We start from the raw sequence: 25,080 nt of genomic DNA, 5'->3' as shown, positions 1-25,080 counted from the left end.
TGCAAGTTTTCAGTGGGCAAGTCTTTCACCTCCTGAGGGAAAGTTGATTCTTAAGTAGTTTATCCTTTTGATGCTGGTATAGATGACATTTTTCTTAATTTTCCTTTAGGATTGATCATTGTTGAGATACAGAAACACAATTGATTTTTGTGTGTTGATTTTGCTTCCTGCCACTTTTTGAATTTACTCAGCGGTTCGAACAGAGTTGTGTGTGTTGACTTGTGAAATTTTTAGGGCGTTCTACAAAAAGACCAATTTAGTCTGTGAATAGAGATGATTTTAGTTCCTTTCCGACGGGAATGACTTTTCCTTTTTTAAAACTTGCAGTAGCAAGTTAAATACATGTGAAAATAGGCTTTCTTTTGTATGAGGTGAAAAAATGGAATTAAAATATAAGTTTGTTTTGATGTAAAAACTTTTTGTGTCATGCCTGCACAGTTTTTTAGGATACACATTTTCCACAAGCTTTTTGAAGACCCTTTGTATGGTCAAGATTCCCTGTAGTTGGTGTTTATTATGTTGAGATAGTTTCTTTATATTCTTAGTATGTTGAATGTGGTGTTTCTATCATGAAATGGCGTTAGATTTTGTCACATGCGTTTTCTGCATCAAGTGAGATCACATGGCTCTTCCCTTTGGTGCTCTTAACATGGTGTCTTAGAGAGGGCTTCCACATTCCAGCATCACTGTTGGCTGATCCTCTTACTGTACTCTTGAACTCTGTTGCTAGTACTTTGTTGGGGATTTTTGCATCAGTTTTCATAAGCAATATTGATTTGTAGTTTTCAAGTAGTGTTTCTGTGTGGCTTTGGTACCAGGGTAATCACGGCCCCATAGAAATGAGTTAAGGTTCAGGAGAATTGCCGTGAATTCTGCCTGATGTGTTGAGTGGAAGTCAGCTGTGAATCCATCTGGCTCCGGACTTTTCTCTGTTGGGAGGCTTTTGACTGTTAATTCAATCTCTCTACTAACCACGTGTCTGTTTAGTGTTTGTATTTCCTTGTGATTCAGTCTCAATACATTGTGTATTTCTAGGAATTAATTTGTTTTAGCTAGATTATGCCATCATTTGGTATTCAATTGCTATGGTGTTATTTTGTAATCCTTTTTGTAACCTCTTATGTTGTCTTTCATTTCCAATCTTATTTACGTAAACTTTCTCTTTGTCTTAGTTAATCTAACAAAATCCTTTTTATAACCTTGAAAAAGCAGCTCTTATTGTTCTCTATTACTTCCCATTATTGTTGTTCCTGTTCCTTTAAATGACATAATAGCACATCTCTAATCTAATTTCATGTCTTCTGTTAGCTGTGAGCTTACTCAGTTCTTCCAGCCCTCTACCCCCGGTTTCTGAAAGTGTAAAGTTGGGTTGTATGTTGGAAGTGCTTCTTCTTTTTAGAATTTGAGATAGAGATATGGCAAGGGTGCTCCTGTTTTATAGGTTCATTCTTCCAAGTATCTGTGAATGGGCAATGCTGCGCTGGACCGAAGCTTGAAGTCAGGCGTTGAGTTCTGGTCCCCTGTGTGAGTCCCTGGCCGGAAGCTTGCACTGGAGGCCGAGCTGGGACTCACACCCAGCACTCCAGTGTGTGAGGCGCGCAGTTTCACTGGTGTGTGAACTCCCAGACCAGGTGGCTACTGCTTAGCTCGTTTGTTTTAATGCACCTGTTCATGGATACACATTTATTTCTTAGCACTGCATTTGTTATAAGCCATAAACTTACACTTTACAGTATATATATAATGAATATATATATAATGAATGACATAATGAATATAATGAATATATAATGAATGACATATTTTAATTCTCAAGGTAATTTCTAATTTCCCTTCTAGTAGCTTCTTTGGTTGCTTCAGGGTGTATGGCTTAATTTTCTTTAATTTTCATAAATCTGTTCATTTTCCAGGTCTCCTCTGTTCTTAATTACTAGTTTCATTCCACTGTGATCTTTTTTTAAAAAAAAACCACATTATTTTGTGATTTCAATCTTTTAAAATTTATTAAGACTTGCTTTGAGGCTTAGTATCTTGTCTCTCCCAGAAAATGTCCCACATGCACTTGAGAAAAGCATGTAGTAGCTGCTGGGTGGAGAGTCCTATGTGTGTTCGCTGGATCTAGTTGCTCTGTGGGGTGGATGTGTTTATAAATGCCATGTTTTCTTGGGGAATTAAGAGGCTTTTTCTCCATACCATATGATTTGCATTTTGTAAATTCAAATATATCAATCCTCAGTTTTATGATTTAGGGAGTTTCTATTTTATTTAGAAAGATTATACATACACTTAAAAATCAGAAATCAATAGTTTCTTCTAAAGTGCATGTGTCTCTTATACTTTAATCTCTTGCCTGCCCTGGGGTTGAACACCACGACAGTGTTCCTTCCTGCTGTCTGATCCATACCATTTCCCCTTGCCTTGCTACCCATCTTCTTCTGCTACCTCTCTCCCTCGCATCTCCAAAGACCCAATTAGGGCGTCCCCACCCACCTCCAGGGAGGTCCCTTGCTTGTCACTGCTGACTTGTCTTATCTGGTACGTTTTCCACTTGGAAATAACTACGTTTACATCAGGTGAGCTGCAAGACTGGAAACAGGTCAGAGAGCCGGTGAGCTCAGCACTAGGTGGGATGGGACCATGAACCCAGATAAGGAAAGGGCAGGTGGGAAGGGGGGAGGCAGCCCCGGGGTTATCTGAGGAGTTAATGAGTACACCTTTTCTCTCAGGCCAGGAGCCCCAGCTCAGAGGTCAAGGTCCCTGTGGCAGGAGGGGTGCCCAGAGAAAAGCTGCACGAGGACTAGAACCCTAACCCAATCCCTCCAATCCCTCTCCCTGAGCACAGCTAGGACACCCCAGGATCCCTGCTGTTATTCTAGTGGGGTCCCCCGACTGTGAGCTTGTATGTTGATCTGGCAGATTTTAGAATTGTGAGTACCAGCGACTGGATAGGGTCCTCATGCTAAGATGCTCTTCTAGTCTTACCTGAGTCCCAGTGGGCCTGCTGCACTGGAGCCCAGCATCCCTGGGACAGTTGTGGGTTCCCGTGGCCATATGAGATGTTCCAGGGGGCAAGGGAGACCTGGAAGGGAGAGGTCTCCAGTCTGAGGGGCAGAAGCTGCAGGTTCTCAGATCCAGGTGGTACAGCCACCTGACCCAGAAGTGGTTTTTTGTAAGTATCAGTGCTCAGCAGTCTTGGTTGCTTGTCTGGGACTGACTGGGGTGGGTGAGGGTGTGTCCTTTTCACTGATGTGGGGTGACATCCATGGTGGCCCTGGGAGAGGACATGCAGGGGCTTCTGTCTGCTAAAGCAGTAGCTCCTTTCTCAAGCTGGCACTGTGAGATTTCCAGAAGCAAAGCTACAGAGCCTGTGCCAGGAGTTCCCCTCACCAGGTTCCAGGCCTGTGTAGCCCACGGCTCCTTCCTCAGCTAGCATAGCCAGCGTCTGGTGTGTGTGAGTATGCCATCCCCTGGGGTGCACCTGTCTGCTTCCACTCTGCATCAAGCTCCCCTGTGGCCTTAAGCACGGGAACAAGGTTGCTGGGGTATCCTTGCCCTTTGTGCGGCTGTCCCAGGCCTCCAGGTTCCACCAGGCTATGTGCCTGTCCTCTTGGCTGACTTCCAGGGTGCTCATTCGCCTTGAGATGAAGCCACTTGTTGGTGGTCTGGGTTCTTCTGTGTGGAGGAGCACACGAGTACTGGGGAGCATGAGCTGACTCTGCCCCTCGGGGTACCTGTGTGTAGGAAGGATGTGCGGGTCCCTGGGGGTGGTGACAGAACGCCATGGACAGAGGTTGGTGTCCAGGTCCAGGTCTATGGAGAAAGGGCTGGATAATCAGCTGGCCTGAACTCTTTGTAGGAAATACCCCAAGAAGGCAACCAGGTGAGGGGGTCACTCTGAGGACAGGGCTTCCCTGTCTATTGTTGGAGATGCAGCTGGGCAGGGCTGGAGTTGTGGCAGGGAGTACCGCAGTGCTGGAGTGCCACAGAAGTGGTGGGGTACCATTTAGGAGGTGCCATGTAGGGGATGGTGCTCTATGGGCAGGGATACTTATGTGGGGCACTTGGTAGAACCCAGGTCAGAGCCCTGTGAGTTCAGGAGATCCCCATCCAGATGGGTAAGCTTGCAGTACTGCCCTAGGAACGCAGATGGAGAGGCTCATCATGGCGCCAGCACTTCGGCAGTGGTCCTGCCCGTGCCACTGCAGTGGTTCCACTAGGGCCCGAGAGGGCCCCCCAGAGGCTCACAGGCTGTGAAGGTTTGTCCCTATGAGGGTGACATGGGAGGTGGTGGCACCTGTGTCAGGTGGAGAACCCAGTGGGAGGTTCCTGGGGGACTGCTCAAAGAAAGAGGTCACGTGGCTCACACTCTGAGAGGGCTGCGATCAAAGGGCGAGGCTGGCCCCTGCTCGCCCTCTGACTTCCTGTCTCACCAGGAGACGTCACCCCACAACTGTACTTCCACCAAGGCGAGGCATTCTGCCTTTGGGCCTGCACCAGAGCTGAGAGCTGCTGGTTCCCATGCTCTTCCTTTCAAAGCTGGGAGCTGAATAGACCTTGTGGCTTTACAGCATGCCCACCTTAGGTATGGTGTGGCAGCAAAAGATTGTGAATTAGTGTTCCCATGGGCATAGACACTTCACAAATAGGCATGCAGCGGGCTCATGAGAGGCTGCTATGGCCTTAGGGCACAGAGGGAGACTCAGAGGCCAAGAACTGGCCTGTACCATTTACGAAGCTGTTTTTACTGTCGTGGGGTGGGAACATGGCTGGGCGGTAGGGGCTGAGGCATAGGGATTGAGCTGGAGACTTTTTTGGGGTTCACCACTTTTCCCATTAAGAGTGGGATGTTGGCATTGAAGTCGTTCCAAATGCCAATGATGACCACAAAGGGCCTGTTGAACCGGACAGTGAGGTCCCTGTAGGAGTATTCCACCGGTGTGTCAGTGGTCGCTTCGAATTCTGTCCCGTTCTCACTCATGCTCAGCACAGACTGCTGCAGAAGCTGCAGGAGTGAGAAGTAGAGCTGGAGCTGAGACCGTGGCCATCCTCCATTGGGGCTGGACGCCGCCTCCCAGGGCTGCCTGTTCTCCACTGCCTGGGCCTGCACCATCCTTGGCTCCATGCAGAGCAGTTACCATGCCTTTCTTTGGGGCTCAAGCCTCAGAATCACTTATCCTGAGTCCCCTCCCCTCCTGACCTACTGGCTGCAACCCCCAGTCTCTGTAGGGGCCGATTTCCACGTCCTCCCTGCCTGCCTCACAGGGCTGTCCTCTATGGGATTTCCTGGTCCTTGGGAACAAGGGCTGGGTAGGTAACATGTAGAGGGCTTTGAACACCACAGGGTCCCAGTACCCATTTCACAATTCAATCTGTTCTTTGCTAGTCTTGGTGAATTTTCCTGACTATGAATCATCTGTGGTTGGACTCCCTCGTGGTCAGACTCAGGACATCAATGGCTCCCTGTCTCCACAGGACAGACCAGGAAGTCCTTTGAAACCACTGGCTCCAGGCCCTGCGCGGTAGTCTAGTGGTTGAAGTTCTTGCATCAAACATGCCAGGATCCCATATGTGAGCTGGTTCTAATCCCAGTGGTCCCGCTTCCCATCCAGCTCCCTGCATGTGGCCTGGTAAAGCAGTTGAGGACAACCTAAAGCCTTGGGACACTGCACTCGAATGGGAGACCCAGAAGAGGCTCTGGGCTCCTGGCTTCAGATCGGCACAGCTGCAGTCATTGTGGCCTCATGGGGTGTGAATAATTGAACAAAAGATCTTCCTCTCTGTCTCTCCTCCTCTCCATCTGACTTTCCAATAATCAATAAGATAAATCTTTAAAAAAAAAAAAAAAAACAGAAACCACCAATTCCTAGCTTCTCTGTGTAAACATGGAGAGACTAGAAGGTCAAGGGCAATGATGAGGTGGAGGGTCAGTGAGCCATCCCCAAGGGAAGTTCCTAGAAGCCTAGGAGCAACAGAAGCCCCTTCCCAATTGTGTCACTGGACACTTCTGGTGCTGGCCAGTCAAGTGCACCCTCATGAGGAGCCATATGTGCCCCTGCTGCTCATCCTCGGCCTCTCCCTGCCTTCTGCCTGGACCATGCACCTGCCATGCCCTCCCTCCATATACAAAGGGGCAGCATGGTTGTCGGGGCTGGCTCACCTCAGGGAACGTCTTTGGTGCCCGAGTCTTGGACACCCAGTAGTTCTCCTCATCTTCGAAGAACTTGGTGATGTTTAATTTCTTCAGAAAGGTATTCATGTTGTTGATCGAGATACTGGTCAGCTTGGGAAAACGTAAGCGGTAGATCCTACCGGGCAGGAGAGAAACAGAAGACATCTCGTACCCATGACAGCGCTGAGGCACGTGCTTGCAGAGCTGCTCCGTGCTGTCAAAGGCTCCTTTTCCACATGTTTCTCCCGCTCGGTGCCATGCTCCACACCCACGCAGACGGGAAGCTCCCCTGGTGACTTCCAGCCGCGTCTCTGTGCTCCTGACATCCGAGAGCACCAGCACCAGATTGGGTGAGAGGGGGTGTCATCTGTCCTGACAGCCCCCAAAGTGCCACCTCCCCCAGGAAGTCCTCTGGACAGTTCAGCATGTTGTGCTCAGAGTATGTCTCACTGCATTTGTCATTCAGTCCCACACAATGATGACGCTCCCTGAAATTCTTCTCAGGGAGTCATAGCGGGGGCTGAGTGACAGCTGTCCCTGGGAGGAGTGGGGAGGGGACAGAGCAGACCAAGAAGGGAGCAGGTGAGGACTCTGGAAGGGCTGTGGGGAGCGGGCAGACTGGCCCACCCCCTCTTGTTCTCTGTTCTCATCCCTGGTGCAGGGACCTCCGGCAGGTGTGGGTGTGGCCGAGGCGGAAGCCTTGCATGCGTGCCTCTGGTCTCACCCTTGTGTTTGAGCTCAGTTTGTCGGCAGTGCACCTGTGCCAGGCTCAGTTCAGTGTGAGCGTCATACTCCATGCTCTCCGTTCCCCAGAAGCTCCATCCTTTGCACTTGGTTCCGTCATAACTTGTGTTGGAGCTGACATCACCGACATGTGCACTAGACAGCATCCTTGCCATGGAGAGACATCACCAAGGAAAGGACCCTCACTGCCCCCGACCAAGGACTGGCTGACCCTTTGGGAACCAAGGGCGTGCCTATTTCTGGACACACAGGTCAGGCACAGTAGCGGTGCCTCCCCTGCCCTCTGTCCGGAGGTGGCTCAGGTCTCTGGGCAGCTCCGGGGTCATCAGGGGACTTACTTTATGTCGGTGAATTTCCTGATGTTTTCGAGGTGTTCTGTGGTTAACTTTTCTGTCAGCCTTTGCATCATTCCCCGGTCAGGCAGGAAGAAGAAAGCAGTGATGTTCCCCACGTAGAACTGAACCAGCACCCAGCAGGACAGAAGCTCGTCTCGCTGGAGGTAAAACCTGCCCCAGCTGTACAAGGTGGGCACCTGGATGGTGGTGTTCTCATCTACGTAGAAGTTCTCGTCCGCCACACTCACTGTCTGAAATTCATCACTGAGTTTTCCTGGAGAGATGGCCAAGGGAACACGAGAGAGATGGCTGCAGCTTTTATAAAAATGTGTTTGAAATGCAGAGTTAGAGAGAGAGACTGGAGGAGAAAAGGCGAGAGGGATTTTCTGTCTGCTGCTTCGCTCCACAATGCCCGATCACCTGCTGCTGCCCCCACACGCTCTGGTGTGCTGAATTCTCTCGAACACCGGACAGGGAGGATGCCCTTCTGTCCACAACAAGACAGGAAGGGACTGTCAGAGGTCAATGCAGCTGGCAGGGAGCACCTGAGTCGTTCAGGCTCCAGGGCTGACGGCCTCAGTGACACAAGCTCCGCACTGTGTCCGTGCAGCCTGGCTCCCTTCACCGAGTCTCCACAAGCCGATTCCTAGCCCTCTGTGTTGGGAACGCTGTGTATTTTGTTTCCTCCCTCTCAGAGATTTAAAAAGAGGACTAGGATGATACACCGTCCTCAACTTGTCATTGTCCTAAATGATTTGTTAATGGAAAATATTCCACTGTTTGCGTGTGGCCCATTGTAGAGGCCATGCCAAGATGCTGCATGCCACATTGTGCAAGACAGCTGAGGCACTTGCAGCTGGAGAATGCCTCCAGATCAATTCATTAGATCGAACCAGAGCAGCTACCATCTTACCACGAAAGTTCATGTAATTCAGGAGGACTGGATTTGCATCTTTGTTATGCTCTTTGATGAAGCCCATGATTTCTCGCTGGGTGTCCTTCTCTGCATACTTGCTGAGCTGCTGCACTACCTGTTCAGTGTCCGTGAAGTTCATGGACGTGTGTTCTGCGTGGTACAGCTTGAGGTTCTTCAGCACTCTGTGCTTGAGCTTCAGGTTGTTGCCGATGAACAGGTGGCTGCTGGCAGTCAGCTGGAGCTCATCGTCCGGCCGGTGCTGTACGTAGGGCAGACACTGTAAGCACTGTTGGATCAGATTCCTGGGCAGCTCCCGATGGGAGAGCCCTAGGCACTTCATGATCTGAGCTTGAGTGTCAGCTTTGGTCCCCAGGGAGAACATTGCAACCACAGCCACGAGGCTTATCGGTGAGAACAAAATGTTAGTGTTTTCTGGCCAATATTTTGGATTTTGGTACAATTTAAAGAAATTCTCTGTGATGGGACGGTAAACCTTTTGGCACCTTGAACGTGTGTCATCATCACAGTCAGAACTGGACATGTCTTTCTCCTCAGAAAGTTTTCTTTGGGTGACGAGCACCAGGCAGTACAGCAGGAGGAGACCCCGCAAGGCAGAGAGTGCCATTATCCTGCAAGAGAGAGAAGAGCATGTCACATTCTTGTATCCCACGAAGTCACACCTTTACCTGAACAAACCTCTTCAGGTTGGACCTTTATGGCTCCTGTAGACGTCACAGCGTTGACCGTCGCAGAAGAAATCATGGCTGTCACGTCTCTGCACTCACTCAGAACCAAAGCCAAACTGCCCGTGCAACCAGCGCTCTGTGTTCCACCATATTAAAAAAAGCTTTTCCCCATATAGTCTACTCTGCACTCAACACCTGATGTGTAGATGCCATCATGGGGACACCAGAAAATATGGGAAAGCAAGACACATGGCGCCTGCAAAGGAACACAGAAGTCAGTGAGATGCCTGATTATCCTAAGGGAACACAGCAAGATGCAAAGGCCATTTCCCGAGGTGATGAGGAGCCGTCATCAGAACTATAAGAAGCTCAGCAGGCACGCAGACATCTAAACAAAGGGCTGAACCCTTAAAGGATCAAAATTGAACCCATGAATTGAAAGCTGGAAGTGAAAGCTTCAATAATGGACTAAAAGAAACTGAAGAAAGAATTGCTGAACTTGAGCCCTAGTTTTTTTTTTTTTTTTAATTTTCCAGACGAGAGGAAACTAATTAGGATGAATAAAGAAGTTTGGGAGATTTATGAAGCACCTTTAAACAGCAGTAATTCGCAGTGTTCCAGAAGGAGCAGGAATGCGATAGACAGTGTATTTCATGAGACAGAAACTGATACATTCTAGACCTCGAGGTACTGTCAACCAAATTCTGTACTCGAGCACCTGTAAGTAAATGTCATTAGACCAGACACGATCTTCGCAAGCTGTCAGGCGGAGACGGAGGACCCACGGCAACAGCATTTCCATCAGAGCAGCACAGACCGCCAGTAAAGCAGGACAGTCCAGCACAGAACGGGATGATACAGTCAGCACTGCGCCAAGGCACCTGCCCATCTAGAACACTGCTGGATCTAATGGCAAATCAGTCCTGCAAACAGCCAAGAATGGAAAGCCAAACTGAAGGAATTGTGTCACAACGAGATTGCACTTGTCAAGCACGTTTAATGGATTTCTACAAACGAACAATAGTTGCTAACAAACAAAACTCACTGATGAACAGACACATACATTAGAAAAAGAATAAAAACTTACCTCTGCACAAACTATCAACAATCAGTGACAAAAGAGATAAAAAGGAACACAGACTATACAAAGGCAATTAGAAAATAGTTAACAAAAGAGTAAGATTTTACCTATCAATGAGCTTAAATTAAATGGATTAAATTCATCCATCAAACGATGCAGACCGAGTGAAGTTTGGCAGCACAGCAAGCTGAGCCACTGCTTGGGGTGCCTGGTGTACTGGATCTAGTCTCTCCTGGACTCCGGATTAGCCACCCTCTATTGTGCATGATGGGAGGCAGCAGGTGTTGGCCGTTACACGTGGGACACTGTTGTCTCCGTGGGAGGCCCAGGTGGAGTGCTTAACTCTTGGCTCTGACCTGGCCCAACCTTGGCTATTGCTGGCATCTGGGGAGTAAACCAGCAGATTAAAGATGTCTCTCTTTCTGTATCACCCTGCCTTTCAAATAAATCAGTAAAAGATGTAGATTGGCCAAATGGAAATACAAACCCCAGGCTACATATCTGTTGCTTAGCAGGCATTCACTTCATTGGTAAGGACAGACATAGCCTGAAACACAAGAATGGGGAAAAGGTATCCCGTGCTAACAGACACAACAGTAAACATGAGTGGCTGTACCCGCATCGGATACAATATGGAGTGCACATTTGTTGTGGTACTTAAGTCACCTGTGTCCAAACCACAGTATACAAAAAGAATTCTGTCTGGCTCCTGACGCTGCTCTCTCCCATGTACAGCTCGGCTGGCAATGACGATGACTCAGTCTGTGTTCCTGCTATCCATGTGGGAGACCTGGGTTGCCTTCCTGGCTCCCAGCCAACGCCCTGGTCTGGTCCGGCCATTGAGCATGTCTGGGGACTGAACCTGTGGTTGCCTGTTTTGCTTCTTCTTCTCTCTCTCCCTCTTTCTCCACCAAACAGAATGTACAAACCCAGACATTCACTAAGCGTGAGTCAACTCAGCAAGATGACCCAACAATATGTGAATGTGTCTATCCAAACAGAACCATGCAGATCTAGAAAGCAAATATTGTGAGATCTGAAGGGAGGGGTGGAACTTGATGTGACTATTAGGGGGCACTCATCACCCCACTTTTATCAGTGGAAAGAGTAGAATTACAAAGAATATGGATCTGACAGACATTTATAGAGTTCATTAAACAGCTCCAGAACTGCCATTCTTCTCAATAGCACTTAAATATGGATATGTGCTAGCCCCCCAATTGTATTTCAAGACATTTTAAAAACTGAAATGATAATATGTGTCTTATGACAATGGGAAAAAACCCTAAACATTAGCTTAAAGAAAAATGGAAACTATAATAATATGTGGAAATTGAGCATGCTCCTGAAAGCATGCAGAGGGAAGTGGGTGCGAGATGCTGCTGGGTGGGGCTGAGGGTGGAGCTCTGGAAGGCTGCAGGGTCCCTGGGTTCCTTGGCACGTTCCACCTTGTTCCAGAGCTCACTGCCAGGGCCAGACGTCACCAACGCACAGAAATAATCAACCTCTAACATCAGCTGCTGTGCCCCTGCGTGGAGTTATCAGGCCGTAGCCCATCTACATGTGCAAATACTGGGAGGCAGTTCTCATTCTTGCAATGTTCTCAGATGCCACCTTCGGTCACAAGACGCATCTTGCTGCCTCCGATGCGCAGGGTGGAAGCACGAAGCACCACGGGGTTAGGAGGTGACTCACTGTGTAGAGATGACTGGGTGGGGTGCAGCCCTTACAGTCCAGTGGCTGTGTGTAACTTAGACCAACAGGGAAACATTGTTGCTGCCCCTCAACTCCTCTCAGCATGGAATGCAGGCAGAGGGAGGGAGATACCCTGGAGGCCCAACCTTGTGTGATCCGATGGCATGGTTCTGGGCAAAGGCAGGGGTGGGTGGGTAGGTGGGTTTGCAAACTGCCTGAAGCAGGTTGAGTGAGGGGAGACATGGGGAAGACAGGGCACAGGCGCAGGGCAGAGAGAGGGAGGGACGATGGCCAAGGGGGCAGGATTGCCTGAGGATTAACACTTTTCTCTTGGGGGCCAGCAGCTGCAACCAGCAGGTCCCCAGTAGAGTCCCTGTGGCAGGAGGCAGGTCCAGACAGACTGTACTGTGGGATTCTGGTTGCGTAGTAGCGGTGGATCAGAGGTCAGAGGGTCCCTCTTTCTCCTCCAGGAGGTAAAGGGATGGCTGGGAACCACAAACTGAGGTCTGGCACTGTGCTCTGCTGGGGCTTCACAGGGTCTGAGGTGGGGAGGAAGAAGAACCCCAAGGAGGAGCCCCTTGTAGGAGGACATGGGGAGAGGCTGTCCCTAGGGGACTCCTCAGGACCCTGTAGGTGGGAGGGGCCCCGCTGAGGTCCAGGCAGCCACAGGGTGAGTCCAGGCCAGGGCACGGTGGGAGATGGAGGGCAAGGAGTGGCCAGGCATCGCCTGCCCAGCACCTGCCTAGTGTGTGTCCTGTGGACCAGGAGCTGCCCCAAGAGGCCACTGCACCCTCCCAGCTGACCTCCCAGCATGGTGACTGGGGCCGGCTGCCTATACTCAGTCCTGCCTCTGCTCATGAGGCCCCATTCCATGTGCCTCAGTTTCCCCTGGGAGGGGTGGGTTCCAGCACTCACCCTTGCGGCAGCTCAGGAGGAGGCTGATGGAGAGCGAGGGCTGGCAGAGCCTGCAGGTGCACAGTGCTGGAGTCCCTCACTCAGCACAGCCTTTGGAGACTTATAGGCCTGTCCGGGGGCGTGGGGACACTGGGTTCGTGTACAGTGAGAGACTCCTGTCCTACAAATAACCCTGGGGCACTTTCAGACCCTGGCCTGGTCCATGTTGCCTGGAATTTATGACCCTTCAGGACCTTGGTGTCCTGCCCTGAAGTGGCTTAGTCCAGCGGAACGGCAGGTTCCTGCCACCCACAAGGATGGGCCGCCTGTGAGACCTGTGGCCCCTGGAGACCCAGGTGCTCCTCTCCTGATCAGCCAGCCCCTCAGGGCATCGTACACGGAGTCAATGCATCCTCAGGAGTCCAGGGCCCATAAATGCACCTGAGCCTTGGAGATGTCGGTCAGTGTCAGCTGTGTGATGTTCAAGGGAGCCTGTCTCGGGAGGTCTGATCTCTGGAGCTGGCATCTGCCTAGAGCGGGGGCAGTGCCAGGAGCCCGGTGGGATGTGGGAGGCACTGAGTGTCAGAGAAGGTTCCCTTTCCTCAGCTCAGGGAGAGCTGTGCTTGGAGGACGGACTGATGCCAGACCCTGTCCTTCCCAGAGCTTCTCCGTGCCCTGTAACACACATAACCCTGCAACACACATAACCCTGCACACAGGGTCCGGACCTTCACTGCTCCAAGTCACATGACACCGCAAAGGCCACATGTCTAACTTCTCCCCTGTGAGACGAGGCCTAGAGCACTTTGAAGTGACTCGGCCCCTCCCTGGTGACAGCGCCATGTGTGCGCATGTGGTGAGGATGCTGTCCCATTGAGCATGACGAGGCTGGGGGAGCATTGTGCGAGGGCTGCCATGTGGGCCCTGCAGGTCGACTAGGGTTGGGCTCCCATTGGGACCCCTCTCTCTTCCCTCTTGAGTAGCTGCCTACAACCCTAAATCAGCACCATCAACACCTGTTTCTCCACCTAACATGTTGCCCCTTCTGTCTTCATCACTTCTAGAAGCATTCTTTGTGGATGGTCAGGAAGGGGGAGCCACTGGAGTCTCCGCTCTCTGCCCTCCGCCTAGCCCCCTCCTTGGAGTGGGCCATAGGCTTCCAGCTGGGCCCGGGTCTTCCTGCAGTCTCCCCCTGCTCTTCCTCTCCTGGCCCTGTGCATCCCACATTGGAAGCCTGTGGCCGGCTCGACAAGGGTCCCAGAGCTGTGCTCTGCTCTTACTGCCATCTGGGGAGATTGCCTGTGCGCTGAAAGGAGTCGCCCCAGGTGTAACCAAGGGCAGGCCCCTGAGACTGGGCTTGGATTGTCTAGGGCCCCAGTCATGATGCTGAGGATGCGACAGGAGCGAGACCAATGGACCTCTACCTGCTGAGCTGAAGAGACCAGGAGTCCTCATGGGCCAGGATTGCCATGTGGACTCCCGGGCTTGTCACCGGGACGTGGGTGCAAACTTGTGGCAGCAGTCACTGGAGCTAAGAGGGGCCCCTTGGGGTTAGTGCCTCACTGCCATGGTCTGTACACTGCGGTGCCAGTGAGGCGCAGGTCCAGTCTGCCTGCTCAGGACCAGGTGCAGCTCAGTGTGGAGGCAGTGAGGAGGCAGGCAACAGAATGGTGAGACCTTCCTGATGTGGAAGAGTCCACACGAAAGACCCCAAAGGGGCATTCAGCCCCTACATTTTCCTGCTGAGAATGCCAAGGCGCCCAAGGGCAGGAGGTCCCCAACCAAGGGACACATTCATGGCAGAAGCAGGTGGAGTTCAACCCAGATCGGCTGGCAAATGGATGACACCGTCTGACTTCTGACTTCCCTGTTCGTGTGAGTGATGGAACGCTGGCTCCGCCTCCCACTCAACAAAACTGGTTGCTGTTTTCTGGCCTGCCAAGGGTGACCCCATAGAGAACTGTGCTGCCCAGAGGGAGGGACTGTGTCCTCTGCATTGACCAGTAGCTCCCTGTGGTCAGAGAAAAAGATGGGCTGCACAGGTCATCGACAAGGGGCACGATGGGCTGGGGCTGCTGTGCTCACTCTGCTCTGGTTTCCAGCCAGATCCCAGGGACTGCAGGGCAGTTCAGGATGCACCTGCAGGCTGGTACTGTCTGCTATGAAACACATCACTTCTTCCCCATCACACGCTGTTCTGGCTTTGATCCCTGCTCTGTTAAAGGATCCAGACGAAAGGTACTCAAGGTTCTGACGCCTTTGATGTGGCGCAGGAACTGTTTGCCAGGTTCTGAGAAGGCATCTGACCTCAGCCAGGGGAGTCTTGGGAAGGACCCCTTGACCACAAGTGGATTGCTCAAAGCCATCAGTGTGGGGGCGCCTCCTGCTGGCTGACCTGCTGTTTGCACTCCTCCCTAACTCCCCTGGCCTTGCCCACCTGCACACCTGCACAGGCTTGCTGTAGCACTGGCTGAGCACCTTGTAACTAGAGCGTTCTCAGGGGCCTTCCTGTAAGATTGATTGCCTTGGCCTCCCCCAACCCTGGGGTCTCAGTCCCTGCCAGACCAGGTCCTCACTGGACATGGAGTGCAGTCCTCACTCTGCTAGCTGCCCTTGGTTGGGACAGGGTTCCTTTCCAGCCACAGAGCAGCTGCAGCAGCCAGCATGGCCACCCACAGCAAGGGTGTGTGGCTCCTCTCTCTGCAGGTCCTGGAGGGGCACACAGGGGCTTGGCCCACCCTAGACATCAGGCTGCCCAGTGCCAACCTTGAGGAGGACGGACAAGCAGAGAGGACACAGGGACATCCCAGCTGTGTCCCTGCCACAGGCATGTTGGGGGTCAGGTTTATCCTGGGGAAACAGGCCATGAGAAGCCGTCCTGCTGAGCTGGGTGCAGACTCCTCATCAGGGGAGGCCCAGGCCCCTGGGGCTGCACCAGCACCTGAGCCTGGCAGGAGAGCTGGACTGGGCATGGACAGGTCAAGACCACCGTAGGGACAAGGGCCTTGGGAGCCATGAGGGAGCTGTGGCATTTGTCCTCCTGGACACCTGCCACCTGCGTGTTCTATCATGTCTTCCAGAAGAGAAGCCCGTGGCACAGAGCAGCTCAGGACCCTGCCCTGGGTCACACAGCCCGCTGGGTCAGTTCTGTCCCCAGGTTTCTGGTATGAGTCTCCTTCTCATCCCGTGCTCCTGTGTCCTGGCTGGGGGCAGTGCACCCTGGTCCCAGTGCCTTTCCCTGATGTCGCTAATCATGCACACATTTTATCTTCTGCCAACTTGGGGCTGAGGTCAGGGTCACACCTGTGTGTTTGATGGCAGTGTTGTACTTGCTTCTTGGGTCTTCCTGAACAAACAGGGTCCCTGCAGCAGGGGAAGCTTCTGTGGTTGTGATCCAAGGATTCACATGTTGCACACTGGGTCCTACATGATTGTGAGGTTCCCGATCTGTGAGACGTAACTGGTTGGGCCTCTCTCTCTGAGGAGGGTCCTGCAGCCCCGAGGGCCACCGTGTTTGCTCTTGTGTGGGGGATTTGTTACAAATGTCTGACTCTGACCCACCATCTAGTTTTCTACCTTGGGAAGTGACCCCTTGGTCCCACTACACATTCCCACCAGCACCAGATCCCGATCAGCACGTGGTCAGAACCTCCTGGGCAAAGGAGCTTTTTCTGCTTGGTGTGTTTGGGTTGGTGCTATGGCTGTCATCTGTGTGCTGTGATTGGCTCCAGCACTTGGTTCGGGGTATGGTCTCAGTGTCTCCCAGGGGCCATCATGCCTGAGGCTCGTTCTGTGTGCTGATGCTGCATGGAGGTGGCTGAATCTTGGGGAGCAGTGTCCTAGTGGGACATCCTTAGGTCATGGGAGGCATGTGACACCTTCAGTTCTGCAGAGAGCAGGTCTATCAAAAAATAACAGTTGTAGCCTCTTCCTCTCTACCTCCCTCTCCCTGCACCTAGACATGACCCTTTGCTTGACACCTGCTGTTATGATTGTTTACTGTTTTATTTGCCACAAGGAACTCCACAGAATCTTAGGCCTGGGTGGGCGGGAAGCCTGGAAATGGGCAGGAAAACCCTTGTAGGGGCAGGGCGGGGTCAGCAGGAAGACTTGGGGCAATGCTGGGCCTGGGCTGGAGTTTGAGCCCTGTTGTTCCTCCAGGATTCTCCGACACACCTAGAAAGTCCCCACGGTGTTCATATGGGCTCAGAGCCTTGAGATGCAGCCTGCCCTACACTTATCCCCACCCGCTGGGCTCCATGTGGGCCAGGGACCTCATCGATGTGTCTGTAGGAGGTCCCGGAGTCCTCTCAGGCTCTGGGGACACAGGGACCTGGGAGGGGGTTTGCATGTGTACCCTGGGAGAGTGGCTCAGACTTTTAATGTATTGGGGGAGTATGTGTGTAGGGGTGTCGGGCCTGGGCTCAAGACTGAGGCTCAGGGGCTGTTAGGGTTGGGTGGGATTCACCACTTTCCCCAGGAAGATGGGGAAGTTGGTGTTGTCATCCTTGAGGATGACCAGGAAGGGACTGTTGAACTTGGAGATGGGTTGCGGGGACCACACGTCCTCTGGATACATGCTCTCGGTGATCAAGGCCTCATCCTCCTCTAGGGACACCATCTTCTCCGTGTTAACCACCTGTTCCTCCGTGGTCAGCACTGCCCTGTGCACGGCCTACAGGGCAGAGAACAGAGCTGAGGGCGGAGCCTGGACAAGGCCAGTGGGGACACGGCAGCTTGCCTGCTGTGCCCCCACCCCTGGCTTCACACCAGGTCTTTCTCTGTGTCTCAGGCCTTTGCCTGCCTCACTTCTCATCCTCCCTTCTTTCTCTCAGTCCCCTAGGCTGCACCCTCAGCCTCAGCAGGAGCTGACAGTCTCATCCTCCCCAGGGACCTCTGCAGGGCTCTTGGTTTGGTGATTTCCAGATTCTTTGAGGTGAGGCCAGGAGATGTCCCCAGGCCGCGTCCACCCCAGGCTCACAGTCCATGGGCAGGACGGGATTCGTAACTGCTGTGTAAGTGGCATCTTTGGCTGGAAGCCATCCTGTTTGGACTTGATGGCACCTATAAATAACCCACAGAGGGAGGGGCCCAGAAGTGCTCCAAACAGACAGGTGGATGGCTTCCTCCATCAGCCCCATCCTGCCACTGCCAGAGGTCCCTATACCGAGAGCAGAGGCCTGAGGGGGCAGTGACCAGAACTGGTTGCAAAACCCAAGTGTCAGCCCACTTGCTCCCCACAGACCCTGCCAGGACCCACCCTGGCTGAGTCCTGGGCCTGTGGTGCTGCTCGACTCCTCCTGGGACAGCTGTCACTCAGCCCCTGCCATCGCCACCCACTAGGGTGGCAGGGGCAGGGCAGGACTCACTGAGCTGGAGTCTCTCACTGCAATATGGGGAAACGGAGGGTCAAGGTAGCATGGACACAGGTGCATCCTGAGGCGCAGCCAGGTCTGCACCTGCTGCATGTCCTTGACCCTCCCCCAGCTCGGGCTTGGGCTCTACCCCCAGGCAGCAGTCTTCAGGGCAGCCTCACCTGGGAGAGCTTCAGAGGGGCCTGCTCTGTGATCCCCGAGAAGTCAGCCTCATTGCTGAAGACTTTGGTGATGCCTAGTTTGCCCAGCAAGGGCTTCAGGTGGTAGGTTCCAGAAATGGAAAACCTGGGGAGGTACAAGCTGGCAGGCCTGTCGCACAGGGAGGATGATGGAGGCTGTTGAGGAGTGTCTCACATCCTTGTGGGATGCACCGAGCCTCTCCTCCTTGTCTCACCCCCGCAGGGCCCCTCCCCCACACCCACGTGGTTGTCTCCTCTTAGCCCCATGCACCAGCTGTCAGTGGCAGCACCAACAGGATAACTGCATTGCCAGCTTCTGAAATGTCACCACCTCTGAGAAACCACCCAGGCAGGCCCAGGATACCCCTGGAAGCACCCCTGATCTAGCCCTGCTATATTCAGTCATACCCCCCTAAAAAGCCTGGGACTTGTCAGGGCTTAATTCCCAGGGGACTGTGGGTAACAGTGGCAGGTGCCTAGTAACAGCCATCCTGGGGGAGCCCAGCAGGCATGCAGGCCCAGGGCTCAGCTAGTGTGGGCCCTGGCAGGGTGTGGGGGAAGCAGGTGGACTGGCTCTTGGGCTCTGAGGTCACTTCTTGGCGTGGCCTCTCCTGGCCTCTGTTCTCTGCCTAGGCCCAAGTCTACACTGCTGTGTGATGTGGGGTCTCAGCCCTGCCTGGGCAGTCACCTGATGTCACCTGAGGATCTCAGCAGGTTGTTGAACTGCTCCTTGGTCATTCCTCTCTCGAGCTGTTCCATCTTCTCCTGGTCGGGCAGGACGAAGAAGGCCACGGTGTCGCCCATGTAGTGCTGTACCAGTACCCTGCTGGACAAGCTGGTGTCACGGTGGAGGTCAAATGCCCCCAGACGGTTGATGGTGGGCACCCTGAGTGTGGTCTTCTTGTTCACAAAGAAGTTCTCTTCTACCATGTTCTCTGTGTGGAATTCATCCTGCAGGTTCCCTGAGGACATGGCAGGGTAGGGTCAAAGTGAGGGGCCTGTGTCTAGTGAGGAGCCCTGATCCTCTCAGATGACACCTGCCTCCCTGAGCCTCAGCTTTATCATCTGCAAAATGGGATGAAAACACAAACACCAGAGTTCAGAACTACTTCTGTGTGAATCCCAAGGTCATAGGAGGTTCCAGAAGTTGTCTCGGGCTAACTAGCAACACACATTCACACAGCCAGCAGCTGCCAAATGTCGGTGATGGAGGCCTGGAGATGTTTACTGAGAATTAGGGGTAGATTCAGACTCCCCTTGTTTGTAGCTCTGGACTTGCTTACCCTGGGGCTCCCTGGCAGGTGGACAGGTTCTTGGGGAGTTCTGGGGGTGCTGCTCCTGGGGCCTCGTCCTGGGAGCTGAAGGTGGAATGCAGGGGCACAGGCAACCAATGACTAGGACACTGATAGGACCTCACCATCAAGCAGCCAGAGCAGCAGTTGCCCTGGGGCCCTAGGACCGCCCCCCTTCTGCTTGGAAGGGGAAGGGGAGGATGTTTGGGAAGGGGACAAGACCTGCCCTAAGTCTCAGCAGAGCCGGGAGCTCAGCAGCGCCAGTTCCGGCCTGGGTGTCCTGCTCTGCGGGACTCTCCCCTGCAGGACGGAGCCCCTGGCCTCGACTCCCACCACTCTATAGAGTGCCCCTCGGCCCTGCCCTCTTGACCTTTCTCACACTTGGGGCAGGCAGGGAGGCAGCTGGGACTCGAGGCCAGCTGACCACCTGCCAGGTGCCACACCTGGCCCCACACTTGTTGCAAGGGTGATCCTCCCATACCCCAACAACAGAGCCGGGGTTTTTGTTCGTGACAAGACAGATGGTAGCACCCCAGAGAGGCCACATGGCTTTTCCAGGGTCAGGAGCTACGCAGTGAGGAGGCAGGAGCTGGACCCAGGTCCTCTGGACTCCAGAGCGAAGCAGTCTTGCCTGAGTCTAGAAAGGGCTGAGAAATGTCCCACCGAGTCCCAGAGGAGGCTGTGACTTGGTTGTCCGGTTCCTCAGCAAAGAAAGATGCCCCAGACTACTCCCTGGCCTTGGAATGAGCACTCGAGCAGGGCCAGCTCTCACTGACCCATGGGGAAGACAGTGCTTTGCCTGGGATTGTCTCATCCCTCCCAACCTTCTTGTTTTGCAAGTGGAATGAGGAAGAGCCTCTGGTGTGTCCTCCACTGCAATGTTAGGGACAGGGTGGGCAGGAGCTGGCGGTTTGGGGCTCTAGTTGGATCATGACAGATACAGTAGCTCTGGCCACTGGCCCTGCCTTACCATGAAAGGAAGCGTATGCCACCAGGGCAAGAGTTGTGCCATTCTCCAGGTCTTCCACCAAGTCCCTGATTTCGTTTCTGGATTCTCTTCTCAAAAAAGCATTGATCTGCATCTTGGCGCCTGGGGTGTCGTTGAGGTTGATGGTGATGGCTTCCGGGTGGGACAGCTGCTGGATGTCATCCAGGAATGCGTTCCTGGGCGTCACACTATGATCCACGAAGAGGAAACTGCCAGCCGTCAGCTGGCCCTGGGCATGCTGGAAAGTCTGCAGCAGGTGCTGGAAGCAGGCTTGGATCATGGTCTCTTTGGTCTCTGTGAGGTGCAGCTCCAGGCTCTGCAGGATCTGGGTGTGGCTGTCGCCTCTGCTCCCTGCCAAGAGCATGGCCAGGGCGGCCGTGAGGCTCAGCGGGGAGAGCATCACGTTGCTGCCCTTTGATGACTGGGCTGTCTCTCGGAACAGGGAGAAGAAGAGGTCGGCGAGGTGGCTGATGAGGTGTTGGCAGGCAGGCTCCTCGGGATGCTCTGGGTGTGCCTGAGCAGGCTCGGGCTTCTCCTTGGCACCTGTTACCTCTGGTGCTGAGAGCAGGTGAGTCAGGACTGCGAGCAGCAGGAGGCCCCGTGAAGAAGAGGACGGCATGGTCTTGCAAGACAAGAAATACCAACGATCCCTGGACGGGCCCATCTGATGATGTCCTCTGACTAAGCAGCGACACCAGGTCACAGCAGCCAGGATCTTATTAACCCTCCGCCAAGCACCAGGCAGGATTCAGCATTTCCACCATCCTCATCACTGAAGGCATCAGACACATGGCCATGGGGGTGCAGAGCTCGCCATCCACCCAGCACCGCCCTGGCTCTCACAGGCCCTGGCACATGGTTACCCAGCACACCTGTCACATGGCAGTCTACCCCTGACTGACAACAAGGAAGCAAAGCCCAGGGGGCCAGGCCACACCCAAGGTCAGCAAGCAAGTCCAGGAGCAGACCCAACCCCAGGTACCCAAGCAATGGCTGGAGAATCCATCCGGTCCCGACTCAGCCTGACCTGGTGGCCTTGAGCAAGTTGCTGAGTTGCTATGAGCCTCACCTTTCCTATCTTGTAGAATGGAGCCACACTTCCAGATGAAAGTCAAGTCTATGGAAGCACTCAGGGCCAGGCCTGGCTTCTGGGCTGTCGAGGTGCAGTTCTACCCAGTCCACAGAGGGTGTCAGGCTCAGCCAGCAATGAAAGCCTAGTCCAAGTGAAGAGTGAGGTGGGGTCTGGCCGACTGGGGCCAGAGGGAAGTGTGTGTAGAGTGTGGGACCTGGGGCACTCTGGGCCAGAATCAGGCAGGCTGGTTCTATCACAGCCACCTGCTGTCTGTGACCTGAGGTGGGGCCCTGTTGGGGACCCCCAGGATTATCCCATGGCCTGCAGGGTCAGGCCTAAAGAGGCCATGGGGGAATCTCCAATCCCCAATGTGGGAGTGGCTCAGAGCTGCGCCTGCTGGAATGTCCCTGGAGGCCATGGCACCTGCAGCCCTGCTGGATGTATCCCACAGGGGCCTGCTGCCCCACATGGACTGAGACTCCTGCCAGCAGCTCAACGGCTTGTCCCGGCCACCACCTGCTGCCCAGTCCTGGGCCCAGCACCGCTGGGGAATGAGACCTGCACTGTCAGCCTAGTGCAGGTGTGCAGGGGGGAGGGGCTCAGAGAGCTCCGTCCCTGACCCCACCTGCAGCCCACGGCAGCTGGGACCAGGACCAGCACGGGCCTCCCAGCCCTCAACTCTGCCTTGGTGAGCTCAGATCTTGGCCTGTTCTGAGAAGAGTTGTAACCCCAAGCCTTCAGGATGAGGGCCGTGAGCCCAGCTGAGACAAGGTCAAGGGGACAGGAAAGGCAGCCAGACCCCCTGAGCAGTAACAAACTGTGACCTTCCGGACATAAAGCTGTGACCGGGAGGTCAAGGGCAGGGCCCTAGGCAGGAGGTGGACAAGACAGGCCGTCTTGTGGGATTCTGGGTAAACACTTACCTTGTGGGTCAGAGGTCAGCGGGTCCCCCTTTCTCCTCCAGGTAGGCAAGAATGAGGCCAGGAACCCACAAACCCAGGTCTGGCACTGTGCTCTGCTGGGGCTTCACGGGCCTGGGATGGGGAGGGAGAAGGACCCCAAGGAGGAGCCCCTTGTAGGAGGACATGGGGAGGCACTGTCCCTAGGGGACTCCTCAGGACCCTGTAGGTGGGAGGGGCCCAGCTGAGGCCCACATGGGGAGGCGCTGTCCCTAGGAGACTCCTCAGGACCCTGTAGGTGGGAGGGGCCCCACTGAGGTCCACATGGGGAGGGGCTGTCCCTAGGGGACTCCTCAGGATCCTATAGGTGGGAGGGGCCCAGCTGAGACCCACATGGGGAGGGGCTGTCCCTAGGGGACTCCTCAGGACCCTGTAGGTGGGAGGGGCCCCGCTGAGGTCCAGGCAGCCACAGGGTGAGTCCAGGCCAGGGCACGGTGGGAGATGGAGGGCAAGGAGTGGCCAGGCATCGCCTGCCCAGCACCTGCCTAGTGTGTGCCCTGTGGACCAGGAGCTGCCCCAAGAGGCCACTGCACCCTCCCAGCTGACCTCCCAGCATGGTGACTGGGGCCGGCTGCCTATACTCAGTCCTGACTCTGCTCATGAGGCCCCATTCCATGTGCCTCAGTTTCCCCTGGGAGGGCTGGGGCCCAGCACTCACCCTTGCGGCAGCTCAGGAGGAGGCTGATGGAGAGCGAGGGCTGGCAGAGCCTGCAGGTGCACAGCGCTGGAGTCCCTCACTCAGCACAGCCTTTGGAGACTTATAGGCCTGTCCGGGGGCGTGGGGACACTGGGTTCGTGTACAGTGAGAGACTCCTGTCCTACAAATAACCCTGGGGCACTTTCAGACCCTGGCCTGGTCCATGTTGCCTGGAATTTATGACCCTTCAGGACCTTGGTGTCCTGCCCTGAAGTGGCTTAGTCCAGCGGAACGGCAGGTTCCTGCCACCCACAAGGATGGGCCGCCTGTGAGACCTGTGGCCCCTGGAGACCCAGGTGCTCCTCTCCTGATCAGTGCTCCAGGGTGTCTATTAGAGTCCATGAATCCTCACATCTGAGCCTCGGGGACATCCGGCAGTGTCAGCTGTGTGATGTCACCAGGCTTTTTTCTCCCAAGGAGTTTGTCCTAGGAATCTGCCCTTTAGAGCTGGGATCTGTGCTTTAAGGAGTGAAGCCATTTGTTTCAGCAGCGAGGGGGTAGTGCCAGGAGCCAGGTGTGTCCAGGGCGTCCTTGGTGGTACTGGAATGGGAATACTGCACTCCAGGGTGAGTGTCTTCACTTTGACTATGGTGTCAAGGTCCCTGCCAGTGACACGTGCGCATCCTTCACACTGAGAGACAGGTGCAGGCACACAGGTGACACACAGAGAAACAGCTACACAGACACACAGGTGCCTACAGGGAAATACATGTAACACACGTGCTTCGTCCTCATCCACACACTTCTGTCTCAGTTACACACAGACATGGGGAAGGCATCCTCAAATGTTCACAGAAAAGACATCTTGTGACAACGCCATGTGCAGATTCCAAAGCTGCCTTTCACCTTGTCTGCACAGGGCCTGGCTTGAGATTTGGACAAGACACCAGCTGGGAAAACCATCCCTCTCAGAGCCACAGAATGGTGATGTCACTGATGCTTAATTAGAGGTTTACAGGAACAATATCCTCAACGATGCCCACGGCTTGAAAAAAAGTGGGTCCGCTTAGAAGAAGCACCAATGTGATGTCAGCTTGTTCATGCTCTGTGCAGGGGTGGGGACTTCTTTTGGCCTAAGACCGTTTGAATGTTTGTGACATCATCTACAGACCATGCAAAAATGATCAGTGTAAAGCTTAGCATGCCGTAGATGTGTTTATTGCAAGTCCTGCCTGTGTTGCCTTGGCAGGACCAGGCCCAATGAATTCATGGGCCAGACGTTTCCTACTAGTGCCTACAGACTGGCAGTGAGCACCAGCAGACAGCAACCCACAGGCATCTCGCTGGATCGGCTGGTGCAGTTCTGCAAACCAAAGCATGGCACCTTTGCCACTCGTGGCTGCTGCAGCTGCTGTCCCCTTCAGATCCGTCAAGAGAAGAACTTTACGGAAAGCTTTGGAAAGACTTATTTATTTGAGAGGGAGGGAGGAAGAGAGAGAGGGAGAGAGAGAGAAAGAGAGAGAATGAATGACTCTTTTATCTAGACTTTATTCCCTAAAAGGCTGTAACAGCCAGGGCCAGGCTGAAGTTGGGAACTCCTTTCCGGCTCCTCTGATGGGTGGGATAGGCAGAAATACTTGAAACACTTGGCCCAACACCTGCTGCCTTCTCAGGTGCATTAGCAGGACGTTTTTTGGAAGCAGTGTACCCACAACCTAGATGGGCACTGTTCCCCAAGGTCGATGCTGAGTGGATGTGTTTAAACAAGTAGGACCCAGCTTTGAAGCACTCCTTTGGACAGTTGTAACAGGAAACAAAACATGCCTTTCTACATTCAACCCTGAAGACAAAGCGTGATGGAGGAGCTGGCTGCCCAGCCAAAGCAGGAGTGAAGGTCAAGGCCACAATTCTCGGGGATGCTCAAGGTGTTTTGCTGGTTGACTCTCTGGAGGAGTGAGTCAACTTCTGCTCTTCAGAAGGGCGTTTTGAGAGAGTTACCCAAAGGAAACCTTCACCAGGGAGTCCTTCTACCAAAAACAAACAAACAAACAAACAAAC

General features: G+C 53.7%; 2 protein-coding genes across 2 annotated transcripts; both read right to left on the bottom strand.

Annotated features, from left to right (window-relative positions):
* Positions 1–4,159: 4,159 nt before the first annotated feature.
* On the bottom strand, positions 4,160–12,620 carry LOC131478067 (alpha-1-antitrypsin-related protein-like). Its single transcript, XM_058655648.1, has 6 exons — positions 12,542–12,620; positions 8,162–8,793; positions 7,252–7,522; positions 6,158–6,305; positions 4,823–5,002; positions 4,160–4,213 (listed from the first exon to the last, which is right to left on the bottom strand). The coding sequence occupies exons 2-6, from the start codon at positions 8,787–8,789 to the stop codon at positions 4,160–4,162; spliced, it is 1,281 nt and encodes a 426-aa protein (XP_058511631.1). The 5' UTR covers positions 8,790–8,793; positions 12,542–12,620.
* Positions 12,621–16,835: 4,215 nt separating this feature from the next.
* On the bottom strand, positions 16,836–23,158 carry LOC131478029 (alpha-1-antitrypsin-related protein-like). The gene is made up of 5 exons (XM_058655278.1): positions 23,044–23,158; positions 20,337–20,976; positions 18,763–19,036; positions 18,057–18,204; positions 16,836–17,195 (listed from the first exon to the last, which is right to left on the bottom strand). The coding sequence occupies exons 2-5, from the start codon at positions 20,971–20,973 to the stop codon at positions 16,968–16,970; spliced, it is 1,287 nt and encodes a 428-aa protein (XP_058511261.1). The 5' UTR covers positions 20,974–20,976; positions 23,044–23,158; the 3' UTR covers positions 16,836–16,967.
* Between the last annotated feature and the right edge of the window lie 1,922 nt (positions 23,159–25,080).

Source organism: Ochotona princeps, chromosome 26 (genome assembly GCF_030435755.1).
Source record: "Ochotona princeps isolate mOchPri1 chromosome 26, mOchPri1.hap1, whole genome shotgun sequence".
Classification (NCBI taxonomy): domain Eukaryota; kingdom Metazoa; phylum Chordata; class Mammalia; order Lagomorpha; family Ochotonidae; genus Ochotona; species Ochotona princeps.
Note: the sequence above shows the minus strand (reverse complement) of the source record. Positions and strands in the feature narration are given on the sequence as shown.

Coding starts and splice junctions, on each gene's coding strand:
- LOC131478067 (XM_058655648.1), bottom strand. CDS start 8,789: ATGGCACTCTCTGCCTTGCGGGGTCTCCTCCTGCTGTACTGCCTGGTG. Junction 6,306..7,251: donor AGGAAATTCACCGACATAAA/GTAAGTCCCCTG, acceptor CCTGCCCGGTAG/GATCTACCGCTTACGTTTTC. Junction 5,003..6,157: donor CACCAAAGACGTTCCCTGAG/GTGAGCCAGCCC, acceptor TCACTCCTGCAG/CTTCTGCAGCAGTCTGTGCT.
- LOC131478029 (XM_058655278.1), bottom strand. CDS start 20,973: ATGCCGTCCTCTTCTTCACGGGGCCTCCTGCTGCTCGCAGTCCTGACT. Junction 18,205..18,762: donor AGATCCTCAGGTGACATCAG/GTGACTGCCCAG, acceptor CCTGTGCGACAG/GCCTGCCAGCTTGTACCTCC. Junction 17,196..18,056: donor CCCCTCTGAAGCTCTCCCAG/GTGAGGCTGCCC, acceptor TCTGCCCTGTAG/GCCGTGCACAGGGCAGTGCT.